This window comes from Cynocephalus volans, chromosome 7 (assembly GCF_027409185.1).
Source record: "Cynocephalus volans isolate mCynVol1 chromosome 7, mCynVol1.pri, whole genome shotgun sequence".
Classification (NCBI taxonomy): domain Eukaryota; kingdom Metazoa; phylum Chordata; class Mammalia; order Dermoptera; family Cynocephalidae; genus Cynocephalus; species Cynocephalus volans.
The window spans coordinates 11,774,325-11,788,535 of NC_084466.1; the positions used below are offsets into that span (position 1 = coordinate 11,774,325).

The 14,211-nt window shown below is 34.3% G+C and overlaps 1 protein-coding gene across 1 annotated transcript in view; it reads right to left on the reverse strand.

Annotated features, from left to right (window-relative positions):
* ITGBL1 (integrin subunit beta like 1) overlaps positions 1–14,211 on the reverse strand; it is a 222,706-nt gene that overhangs the window by 91,404 nt on the left and 117,091 nt on the right. Inside the window, exon 7 of the mRNA XM_063103004.1 lies at positions 7,859–8,005. Coding sequence (XP_062959074.1) covers positions 7,859–8,005 — 147 coding nt within the window. The remainder of the gene's footprint in view (positions 1–7,858; positions 8,006–14,211) is intronic.

The window sequence follows — 14,211 nt, forward strand, 5'->3', positions numbered from 1 at the left end:
TGGAAATTTGGCATGCAATTATTCTTTGAAAGTGTGCTCCTAGGAAAGAGAATTGAAAAAAACTTGCTTAATTCATTAATTAAATCATGTTAATTGATAAAAATGAGAACATGGTTTCTATTTTCTAGAAGTTACAGTATTAAACAATTAGCCTTAATTAATCATTCTTCCTCCATTTCACACCTTTCCTTAAGGGGGTGTATGGTTAATGTGTTTAAGGAATTAAAACATATGCAATACCTCTTAGAACAAGTCTGATAAAAGAAAAACAAAGGGCACAGAGGACAGACAACAAAAGCACATGGGATTGCAGTACCAACAAAAAGATGACTTAGATACAAGGACAAATGATGATCAAAGAAGGCAAATACTGCAAACACAAGCCTCTGAATAATAATGCCTGCAGATAAATCATTTGTTTTGATGATAATAGAAGTCAATGAAAGGAGTTTGATAAATGGCAAAATTTATAACACTAAGAGCAAAATACATTAAGAGCTAACTGATTATTTAAATTGTCACTACTGTTGGGTGAAAGAACCTCTCTTATGCTCCTGGTAGGAGGGGATATTGGTACAATTTTTCTAGATAGTATAAATTGGGCATTTTCTGTTCAAAAGATTTAACCTATTTTTATTAAATTAGATGTATACATTCCACATCCAGGAATAAATATTAAGTATCTGTGTACAAATTCTGCTACAAGAATGTAATTATGAATGAAATTATGGCATTTAAAACCTGAACAAAATAGAAGACAATATAGATGTCTTCTAAATGAGAATTGGTTACATTACTTTGCAACAACCATATAATGCAATGCTATGCTATTACAGTATTTCAATGATTTTGCAGAATTATATTTGTAACAGGAATACATTTATTATATATTGTTCAGCAAATTGTCATGCTAAAGGAACCTGTAAATTATCTAAAACAATAGCTCTGGAGTCAGAGGGACTGTATTAAAAGTTTGTATTGACCCACCCAACAAGCAGATGTCAAGAAGTACTTGGGAACCTCATCAGCCATAGGCAGCCCCTGCCACTGCCACAGACACTGCTGCTGCATGGACGGTCCACCACAGTCACTGTCACAGCCACTCTTCCCACAAAGGTGGCTTGTCGCCACAGCAGCAGCCACCACTTCTGTACAGGCAGCCCACAGACCATTTGACTGCACTGACACAAGGACAGTCACCAGTGGAGCTCAGGGAAAGAGTGAGCAAGCACAGATTTGAGACCCAGTGGCCCAACCCACAGTGGGAATTATGCCACCACACATGGTAGCACATCTGGGGGTGGGAGGTACATGTGCAGCCCACATGACTGCCTTGATCCAGGGAGAGACACAGAACCCCTGGAGAGTGCAGAAACCAGGACATACAAATAGAGTGAGGAAGAAAATTCCCAATCACCACCAACCCATCCCACAACCAGGGGAAGAAAGGATGCAGAAGGAGCCTCTGCTTGTAGAAACAGGAAAAAGAAATCCCACCCAGGGTTTCTGAGAGCTTAAGCAGCAGGGTTTGAAAAAAAGCACTGAAAAAAGGCATTGAAAACCATTCAAACTGAAGAGTTCCAATATACCCCCAGTGCATCCATCAGGGTCACAGAACACTAGCCAGGGTGCCAACAAATCCATCCATGGTCACCCACACTAGCCAAAGAGCAACAGGGCACAAAGGTGCTCCTCCCAAGAATTCAAGTGCTCACCCATACCCCTGATGAACCAATACAGTGTCACTAACCTCAGCAAGGTTTCACTAAGTGTCCCAGTCCCTGGGCCACAAAGGCACTCACATACAACTCCAACACTGAATATGGCTAAGTATACACATGGAGACTACACTACTGTGTCTACCCAGAACCAATACTAAAAAACCCTACTCAAAGATCAATATAAAGCACTTCCTACAGGAGGAAGTCTCTCTCCTCATAGCCCACTCCAGAGTAACAAAAGAAGCAACTGCTCTACCAGATGAGCATACATCAACATAGAGATACTAGAAATATGAAAAGAAAGAAAGAAAGAAAGAAAATACGACACCACCAAAGGAATACAATAATTCTTAAGTACCAGATCCCATAGAGCATGAAACACTTGAAATGACTGAAAAGGAATTCCAAGTAACAATCTTAAGGAAACTCCATGAGATATAAGAAGACTCAGTTAGACAACATGATGAAATGAGAAAAAGTATCCAGGGTATAAAGAAAATTACAAAGAGATTAATACCTTAAAAAAAGAATGCAGCACAACTCCTGGAACCTAATTAACTCAACAAAATAAAAAAATATGTCTGAGTGTAAGCAGCAGGATAGAGCAGGCAAGAGAAAGGATTTCTGATCTTGAAGATGTCTTTTCAAAATAACCAAGAAAGACAAAAAAATTTTAAAATGAATTTAAAAATATGAAGAGAATCTAAGAGCTAGAAGACAACCTTAAGCACACAAACATGCAAATCATGAGTGTTCTGTAAGGGTAAGAGAAAAGAAAAGGCATTGAAAACCTATTCAATGAAATAATAGCAAAAAACTTCCCAGGTATAGGGAAGACATAGACTTTCTGATCCAGGAGCCTCAAAAATCCCAAAACAGATTCAATTCAAAAAGGTCCTCTCTGAGACACATTATAGTCAAACTAACAAAACTCAAAGACAAAGATAGAATATTAAAAATAGCAAGAGAAAAGCACTAAGTCACCTATAATGCAATCCCCATCAGACTAAGAGCAGACTTCTCAACAGAAATTCTATAAGCTAGAAGAGAATGGGATGATATATTCATAAAACTAAAAGAAAAAAAAATCTACCAACAAAGAATACTATACTCAGCAAGGCTATCTTCAGAAATGAGGGAGAAATAGTGCACTTCCCAGACAAAAACAGCAGGAGTTCACCATGACAAATGAGCCCTACAAGAAATCTTCAAGGGAGTCCTGCATCTGGAATCTGAAAAATGATAACCACTACCATAAATACACAAGAAAGAATAAAACCCTCTGGTAGAACACAAATGCAATCTTACCACCTCAAATAACTGACAAACACCAAAGACAAACAATAAAGGGGAAGAAAGGAACAAAAGATATTTAAAACATCCAAATGAAAATTGATATAACAACCACAATTATTTGAAGTTGATACGACAAGCAAACAGAAAGGACATTGTTGGGGGGGAGGGGGGGAGGGAGAAGGGAGGGAGGTTTTGGTGATGGGGAGCAATAATCAGCTACAATGTATATCGACAAAATAAAATTTAAAAAAAAAAGAAATTATAAAAAAAAAAAGAAAATTGATAAAATGCCAAAAGTGAGACAATACCTTTCAATAATAAACCTAAATGTAAGTGGACTCAATTACCCACTCAAAAGACAGACTAACTAAAAATCTAGACCCAACTACATGCTATCTTCAAGAGACTCAACTCACCTGTAAAGACACACACATAGACTAATAGTGGAGGGGTGGAAAAAGATACACCATGCAAATGGAAACCAAAACCAATCAGGAATAGGTATTCCTATATTGGATAAAATAGATTTTAAACCAAAAACCATAAAAAGAGACAAAGAAGGCCGTTATATAATGATAAAGGGATGTATTCAGCAAGAAGACATAACAATCATAAATATATATACACCCAACACTAGAACACCAAGATACATAAAGCAAACACTATTAGACCTAAAGAAAGAGATAGACTACAATATGATAATATTTGGGAACATGAACATTCCTCTCACAGCATTGGAAAGACCATCTAGCAAGAAATCAATAGAAAAACACAGGAGGCTTTACATTTTAGACCAATTGGACCTGGCAGATATCTACGGAACATTTGATCCAACAACTACAGAATATACATTCTTCTCATCAGCACATGGAACTTTCTCTAGGATAGATCACATGTTAGGCCATATATCGAGTCTCAACAAATTTTTAAAAAACTGAAATCATTTGAAGCATCTTTTCAGACCACAACAGCTTCAAATTAGAAATCAATAGCAAGTGAAACTCTAGAAACTATACAAATATATGGAAATTAAACAACATGCTCCTGAATGACCAATGGTCTAAAAAGAAATTAAATAAGAAATCAAAACTTTCTTGAAACTAACTAAAATAAAGACACATCATACCAAAACCTGTGCGAACTCCAAAAGCAATACTAAGAAGGAAATTTATTGCAATAAATGCTTACATCAAAAATTAGAAAGATTTTAAATAAACCTAACACTACACCTCAAAGAATTAGAAAGACAAGAACAATCCAATCCTAAAGTTAGTAGACAGAAAGAAATAATTAAGATCAAAGCTGGAGAGCTGACGAGGCTCTCAGGCCTGAGAACTGACGGGCCTTGTAATTGCTTTCCTCACTCATGTAACCACAGCTGCAGTTTTCATTCAAAAATTGCAAAACTAATCCTTTAAAAGTTTTCCTACTGGCTATTTGCTTCAAAACAGCCAGTGCCAGTGAATTTGCAGATGCAGCACTGCGAGAAAGGAATGGTCTGCTCATTGGTCTGAGCACCATGGCTGTCATAAACCCTTGGTTTTCATTCTCAAAAATCTTCTACTTCGTTATGGTTTCCTGGGAAATCACATCACCCACTGATACCTCCATTTCTCTGTGAGGAAACTAGAGAAGCTTATTATTTACTTGGAAAGTACTGCCAGAGGACTGTCAAATGGTAAATGTTACTAGACTTTCTTTTAGTTGCATTTATAGGTATGTTGTTAACACAGATGTTCTAAAATTACATAAAAATTTTAAAATATACTGTTAATAATATAATTGGATGGATATGTTATTGATATAGGTATTCTAAAGATTATACAAAACTTATAAACTCTGATAGTCTTCATGTGACACTATCAGTCATGACGCTGATTGTTATCTTAAGGAGCTGTATGTCATAGAAATAGTCAAACTTCATTGTTAATTACTTATTCTAATAAGCTTTCATCAGATTTTAACTATAAAATTCTAAGTCTCTGTCATCCACAGTTTTGATTTTTCTATAAGCAAATTCATAGAAAAGACTAACAAGTACACTAACTTTAAGATCAATGGAAAAATGAAAAATTTTCAAAACTATATTAAAAAATCTGATGGTATTATAAAGCTGCAGATCAAGATCAAGGCAAAAGAAAAATTAATTACATAAGGTTAAATAACTGATAAAGATAATGCTATTATTTTCTGGAATTATAAAAAAATTAAAAATCATGTATTCAACCTGTTTTTAATAAAATAAACTTTAAATATATTCTACTACTTAAAAATGGTAGCTAAATAAGTTAGCAAATCTCAAGAAAGACAGAAAACAAATATAAGTTTGAAGAACAAACCTAGTCAGAGTTCATTTAAGATGGACCTATATGACGGTCCACAATAATTTTCTTGCACTTATATACATTAAAAAATTGGGACAAATGAAAACTGTGGGTACATGTATACACTTAAAGTGACTGTCTATGTTTGAGAGATATTTTATATGTTGTTCTTATTTTTCCATTATATAATTTGCCATTTTTTTAACCTCAAAATATGAAAGCATTTGTAAAAGAAGTTTAAATTTTGTCCCTTTTGTTTTTTTGGTTTGAAATATAAGTACATATCCCTATTGGTTTCTATTGTATTTACTTCTACTAGTGACATAACCATTTGAAATTTTAATAATTTTAAAGAATGTGAGTGCCTTAACTTAAATAATGGCTTAAGATATCAGACCTCCCTGTGCTTTATTACTTTAGGATAGTAGCAAAAATCACTGTACCCAATCTTTTCTAAAGTGTTTGTAACTGGAAAAGGATTCTTAAGAACAAACATCTACTTTAAGATAAAGTTATTTTCTTTCCCTCCCAAGGTTTTCAATTTAGAATGGAATTGTCCCCAGTTTTATAATAAATTTTTTAAAACATACATTGATTTTTTTTTTTTTTTTAATAAAAAAGCACTGATTTGGCTGGGCAAAATAGTTAAAGCTTTTTGTAAATGTAAAATAATAATGTAAAATGTTTTTAAAATTTAGAGACAAATGAAAAACCATTGATTGGTATGTGTATGTATTTAAAGTGATTTTCTATGCTTTAGAACTGAAACATATAAAGGAAATATATTTATTTTGGCTGGAGCTTATAAGTGTGGGTAAGTAACAGCAGTCTGAGAGGTACTAATTTTTAATCTAAAAAAGCATGATAGGTTTTATAAGCACTTTAATGACAATATTATTAATGCAGGTAGACAGTGGTCCCTGTCTGGGATTATTGTTGAAAGATGGGGTTAGTCAGAAATAATTCTGAAATAAAAAAAGTTCCTTCTACCCATATCCTATACCCCTATTTATAATTGTTAGGGAAAAATACTGTATATGAGAAAATACTTGTGGTATAAATAATTTTGGAGACTTTGGAGAGTTTGCTACATAAAGAAAACTATAAGTAATCAAAGACAATAAGTATTGGCAAGGATGTGGAGAAATTAGAACCTTCACACACTGTTGGTGGAAACGAAAAACATTGTAGCCACTTTAAAGAGAGTCTTGTAGTACCTCAAAAAGTTAAACATACTCATAGAGTTACCACTTGACCCATCAATTCCACTCATAGGTATATACCTCAAAGAAATAAAAACAGATGTCTTTATAAAAACATGTACATGAATAGGAGCATTAATAATAATGGCCCCAAAGTAGAAATCACCTAAATATCCAAATGTCTATCAACTGGTGAATGAATGAACAACTGTAGGATATCAATACAATGGGATATTATCCAACCAAAATGAGTGAAGTATTGATATATGCTACAACACTGGTAAATCATGAAAATATTATGTTAAGTGAAAAAAGCCAAACTCAAAAAGACACATATTTTATGATTCCATTTATATGAAATATCCAGAATAGACAAATCCACAGAGACTGAAAGTACATTAGAAGTTTCTAGTGGTTGGGGGACAAGAGGATGGGGAGTGGCTGCTATAGGGTACAGGGGTTTTTTTCGCGGTGATAACATTTTTCTGGAATTAGAGAGTAGTGACAGTTGCATACTTCTGTGACTATATTAAAAACACTGAGCTGTATACTTTAAAAGGGTGAATATTATGGTATGTAACCTATATCTTCATTTAAAAGTACATCTTTAAAAAAGAAAAATGCAACATAAAATTAAATTTCTGATCTAACATTCAAGTAAAGGAAGTCTGCCTCCTTTTCCACTTTCTTGAACAAAATTTGTAATAATTTCAATTACTAGCTCTTCCAAAAGCATATATCATATTAACTTTGCTATTCTCATGTGAGAGGTGAAATTGTATTTCTTATTTTGATAAATCAAAAAGAACAAAACTGGTGTTCCTCTAGATGAATATTTCTTTCTCCTCCAATTTGCACTGACTGGTTCCAAGAGCACACCTGAGGCTACACGTCTTCAAAAACAGCAAACGCTTATCCATAGCTGTTTATACAATGCTTTTTCAAAAGCCAGCGATCTCCTCAAAGTAATGCTATCAAGTTTCAAAAATGTTAGTGGACAACTAGATGGTCTCATTCAGAAAGCTTCAAGCAAATATCCAAACTGTGTTTTTTAATGTAACATTGAACTGAATTGAACATACCTCAAAGCGACAGTACATGGACAGAGTGTGTGTGTATGCATGCATGTATGTGAGTGTAAGGCAGAGAAAGAAAACTATATTTCTCCATGTATTCTCATCATACAAGAGGGATTTATTATTAGTTCTGAAAAGACTAGTCGTTCTTCATTCAGGGATCTCAGCTATCTTTTAAATGAGATATATGTGAACACAATTCATCTGAGGCAGTGACAAGCCCAGGAGCCCTCACTTACCCCTTCCAGAGCACGGCAGATCGGAGTTTCCCTGACACTTCCTGATGCTCTCCTCAGCTGACAGCGGGCAGGAACGTGGGTGCTCACATTTTTTCCCATACCAGCCTGCTTTGCAGTCACATCTTCCACAATTACATTGCCCGTGACCTTCACAATGAGAGTAGTAAAAAAATCAAAAAGATACATATGAAGATAATGAAGTCAGAATTGGTTTTCATTCTAAGAGTGAATATCACAAATGAGTCAGGATCTTAACACAGTATAAAATATTAAGGCAAAGGCACATTTTTCTTCAATTCTTAAATAACTGATTCATATTAATTGATCATGAAGTGTAAAGAGAAGGAATGACTACGGAGAACATAAATAGTTTAGTGGTTTATAGTAAACTATAAACATGAATCTATCAAAATGCAAATACATATAATTGTACTGGTCTGTTGGGGTTTAAAAGGAGTATTTGACTGGATTTGACAATTAATTCATGTGGAAGACAGCTATAGAAATTAAAAAAAATTATTTTTGAAGTAGATTTTTTTTTTGTTTTCATTTAATGAGCCAGTTAACTGACCTTTATTGTTGAGGTCCCACAACCATAGAAAAATTGGGGGCCACGAACTGACAAAAAACAATGAAATCTAGAATTTGCTATTGAGTTGTATGAGTTTCTTTTGTATCTAGAATATTAACCTCTTATTGGATATATGGTTTGCAAATATTTTCTCTCATTCTGTAGGTTCCTTTTTCATTTTGTTGGTTGCTTACTTTGCTGTCGCAGAAACTTTTTAGTTCTGTGTAATCACACTTGTTTACTTCTGCTTTTGTTGCCTGTGCTTCTAGTATTACATTAGAAAAAATCAGCACCAAAACAAATTTCATGGAGCATTTCCCTTATGTTTATTTTAGGAATTTTATTGTTTCAGGTCATATGCTTAAGTCTTTAATCCATTTCAAGTTGATTTTGTGTATGGTGTAAGCTAAGCATCCAATTTCATTATTTTTAAATGTGGATATCTTGTTTCCCAGAACCATTTATTAAAGAGACAATCTTTTCCCTACTGTATATTCTAGGTGAATTAATTGAAGATTAGCTGACCATATATGAGTGAGTTTATTTCTGGGCTATTCTTTTCCATTGGTCCATCTGTCTTTTTATGCTAATATCATGCTGTTTTGATTATTACAGTTTTGTAACATAATTTGAAATCATGAAGTGTGATGCCTCCAGCTTTGTTCCTCTTGCTCAAGACTGTTTCACCTACTCAGGGTCTTTTGTGGTTCCTTACAAATTTTAGGATATTTTTATTGCTGTGAAAAATGTCATGAATATTTTGATAGAGATTACATTTAATCTGTAGATCACTTTAGGTAATGTGGACATTTTGACAATATTAAATTTTCTGATCCATGAACACGGGATATCATTTCATTTGTTTGTGTCTTCAATTTCTTTCATCCATGTTCTATAGTTTTCAGTGTACAGATCTTTCACATCCTTGGTTCATTTTATTCCTAAGTATTTTACTTTTTGACACTATTGCAAATGAGATTGTTTTCTTAATTTCTTTTTGAAAGGTTTGCTGAAAAGGATCTTATCTTCTGGAGTCTCCACACTTTATTTTCATTCACTTTTTATCAGGCACTACATGCTTAGCCTAGAGATACTTAGCCTAAAACCAGTGACCTGTGTTGAGTTCACAGTCCTCGAAGACTAGCCTGGTATGTACAAGAGAGGTCAGGAAAGATATCAAATTCCTTTTCACATGGATACAGAGCTTGTAAAAAACTGTGATGAGCAGTGGTATATTACAGCAAAAAGTGACTTACGTTTTCAATCAAACAGTGGGTTCAAATCCTGGTTCTACTAGCTACAGAGTGGGGCTAGTCAAATGAAAACCTCGTTGAGATTCAGTTTCCTCATTTTTAAACAAGACAGTAATACATTATCTATGCAGATTTATTGAAAAGTACATTGTATACCATAAAATGCTACACAAAATTGAGCTATTATTTTTATTCAGGTCCACATATATCCAAGTAAAGCATGATCATTTTCAACTAAGCTTTCCTTAACATATAAAAACATCTGAATACTCATCATTACAGATGTAGAATAAAGTAGATTTCTATAATTGTTGCAAAAATGCATGAAGAATTTTAGTGGAAGTGGAATTATACTTCTCTTATGGTATATCAGGTATAAAGCTAATGGATGAAAACGCATGATATTTTGTCTTTAGCATTTGATGTTAACATATATCTTGTAATATAAAAATTGGACTTCAGTGAAGACTGGCCCCTTTTGTCAATATTCCCTGAGGTCTGTGTGTCCATTTTCTGAGTTTGGAGAAGGTGGACAATCCAAATTCGCAAAAGTTTTTCACCACCTATTAACCTGGTTGTTTATGGGGCAAATAGTAAAACCATAGTGGGGCAAGATATTAGGAATCATTGAGTTCAAATCTCTCATTTAATTCAACTAACATTTTGGGGGCAGCAACTTTCTAACAGACTTTTCAACAAATTGCTGTCATCACTAATCCTGTGCCTCAAATCTTATTACTTTAAAGGAAAAAGATGATTGTCAATAAATACATATGACATGTGAGCATAATAATTTAGACTTTCCCATATGAGAATTTTCCCTATAATAGTTTATACTTTTTAAATTTTCCTTATAATAGTTTATAATTGTTAACAATTACATTTCATAGGTTGTTGGGTTCTGTGGCTTTTTGCCATTTATCCCAGCTTAAGTGAGATGTCCCTATTCTTCTTCCCAAAGCTTGTAAGGGCAAACTTTGTAAACAGAGCTACATTGCAAATGCATACATAAATAACAGTTTTTAAAACAAAAATCTTTAAAGTTCAAAGTACAAGCAATTCTCTTGTTTCATAAGAGCCCATGGCTTCAAGGTTCTTGAGGACAAGAAGTTTTATTTCAGGGACAGTTAGATCTGCTACAAGGAAACTGGACAAAGTGCAGAACATGCTGCTATTTGGGGAAGACTAGTTGACACTTCAACAATAAAACTGAAAAACAGTTAGATTGAAAGGGAAAAAGGCTTCCTCACTCTTGAAAGTTTAAAATGTCTGTGAAAGTTAGAACAAAATATCTCAGAGGACGTCTCAAAATCCCCAACTATCCAAGAGGGTACACCTGCTGCTGTGGTCCACTGAACTCGCAGGCAGTGACACAGCCTGACAGGAGGATTCTTGTCCCTGGGCAGGTGGAATAAAGCAGGGGCCTTGGGGACAAGGGCAGGTGCTGAGGGAGACCAGTTACTGAGGCGAGAGCACTCTCAAGTTGTCTAGTTGGAATATGTTTAAGAGCAATCATTAATCATTATTTTTCATCTGAGGTTCATTCACAAGTTGACATTTTTTAAAAAATTGTGGTAGAATAAAACAAATCCCAAAGATGGTCAGAAGTTAATAAAAAGAGATTTTTAGGGTTAGAATCTTATCCATTTAATATCAAAGGAAGTGAGATTAATTGTGGAGGCCTGAATTAATTTTGAAAAAATGCAGATGCTCTAGACCTGGAAGAACTCTCTAGCCATCTTTTATCTTTATACCCCTATATTCACTTTCTGGTTTCTTCTCATTCTGTTCTCCCCAGTCAGTTTTTAATTCTCTAAGCTTTTCCCTCCCTAACATTGTCCTGTTATTGCAGCTTTATTTTCAAACCCTTTGCATTTTCCATGCTCTTCTATAAACTTTAAGGGGAAAATACAGCCTATGAGGTCCAGAGCCACTATTTCTTGTGCACTCAATGCAGCATCATGAACATTCTCGAGGGTTACTCCCGTAAATTCATCCATGCTTCAGCTCCAGGCAATGACAACTCAGCAAAGCTGGGAAGAACATATTTCACGCATCCTCATTTGTGCCATGTGTGTGATGACCCTCATTTATGTACTTTCTGCCTCAGCCTTGCACCAGCCCTTCCATTACCTCATCAACACCCTCTCAATTAACACACCTGCAGTCAATTGCTTACACATTGGTATGGGCTGATGAGATAATGTCATTGCTGCAATTGGCTGTGGGACTTAAGTATCAGAGTGGGAGAACGCTGTCTAGTTTAGTATGTCCATTGCTCCTCCTCAAATTATCCACTATGTGTCTTCTATACTTTGCCCTCAGGATTCAACATCAATTGAATATGTTCAAGCCGAAGGAGAAAAGGTCATTTAAACATGAGTGACATAAATAAGTTGTCCATAATAAATAATGTTCCTAAGAGTTGGTGAATACATGGCAACCAGTTTAAATGATGAAATAGTGGCACGGGATGTTTATTGGAGGTTTTATTGTTTGGGGATAGTAGGATTTCCTAAATCAAATATCCCAGTGAAGATCATAGAAGAAGCAAGTGTGAAAGTAATAGAGAAAAGTTTCTATAATTCTAGTCAACTACAATGAAAAATAGTATTGATTATGGTACTACCTAATTTAAACATTTATTGGAGATTGACAGAAGTTAAAACATAAACATAACTTTTGCTTTCTCAGTAATGAAAAATTATATCCTACATCTCTCAAAAACTGAAAGTCATGTGCTGTCAAAATATATTTTAGAATGTTTGGGATCCTACTTTTAATGAAACTATAGTATCTATAAAATCCTTTATGATATTTAGATCTAGAAATATTGGTGGAGCTAAAAAATCACTTATAAATGCAAACTATTGATATCAGATTCAGAAGAAGCTATTGAGTCAGAAAATCACTTAGGAAAGCAGTTTTGATACCAGATTCTGATGCAAGTATTGAGCCTTTCAGAGAAGATAAGAAATTATAAAATGAAATTTCACTTCCTCTTCTAGAGTTACTAGTCTCTAAATTCCATAAAAAGTCATGCAAAAGAGAGAGGGGGGAATCATTTGGTAGGGATAAAATCAAGAATATGAAAAAGTTTGTTTTTGATATATAGAGGTTAAAGATGAAAGATTTGGCCTGAAAACCCTTCAGATTGTCATAACATAGTATATCAGAGGCATTTGTAAACATTAAAAAATGTCACAAAAGAAGAAATTGGAAGACTTATGTCCTTGATCTAGATGTGCCTCTACTCTTTTGGGGCCTCATCTTAATTTACTTTATTTTTCAAATAAGAGAACTAGAAGAAGGAAACTTTACTACATTGACTGATGTAACGCTTCCATGCTAGTTTGTCAAATCTATCTATATGTTAGCCCTGCAGGAGTTAATTTTGTTGCTTCTAATAAGTATTCCTTTAAGTTGTGTAGGCAGAGGATTAACAAAATAGAAATGAAAGGTGTGTGTGTGTGTGTATATATATATATCATTTCTATATACATATCTCAAACATCAGAAGAATTCGAATAAGAGAATTGTTCTCAAAAGAACCTATACACATGCACTCACACACACAACAATGGAAGAATACAGAGCTTGGTGTTGGCATAATCCACCCAGTGTAAATATGATTGCAACACAATCTACACCACATGGAAGAAGGTTTGTAGCACGATCGGCCATCAAGTGACAACATAGCCATGCTGGGAATATAGGAGTTATAAAGGCTGTCAGGCTATTATGGGAGAGGGTATTAACACCAAAACTTACTATTCATTTGTAATCATTGTAATCTTTTGAGTTAAGCTATCTGAACACTAGAAATATCAGTCCAGAACAAATGTAGTTGCATCTATTCTAGACAAACAATTTTCTGGTGTAGAGAATATTTCTTCCTTTTTAAAAGATCAAAAAATGCCCACAAATTCAAATCTCATATTTAAAAGTAGCTTCCTAAAAAGTAACATGAAGACCATTGACAGGGAAAAGCTTCAGGGAATAAATTAGATCTAACTAGTACTTGCTATTTTTAAAAAATCTATTCAATATATTGATTTTCCTTTAAAGATAATGCAAGCTGAATATACTTAATAATTTCTTTCAGTTTCTTTCCTTAATGCTTTGGTAATCCACACACAAAAATATCCCCACATAATACTGTTCTATCAAATGATACCATTTTCCAAACTAATGCAACTCTAAGTCAAGATTATCCTTATATTTTTATCATTTTGGTGGGTGGGACAAGCTGAGAGACCAAGTTTAAGGTTACACTGCAGCATACTTTTCCAATTATGGGACTTGGGAAACAGACTGGAGTTGTAAGCAGTATCAGGAATAAAGGAGTTATTTCAGAATCAGAAAGTCAATTGAGTGTAACAAACAGAACAGTTGGTATACTTCAGGACGGCTGGTCATGACCTGGTCATTTCAGTCACACTCAAATTTTGTCAATAGTATCATCTTTGAGGGGCTTGTGTGTGTGCGTGTGAGAGTCATGTTTGTATATGGATGAAGGAGCACACACA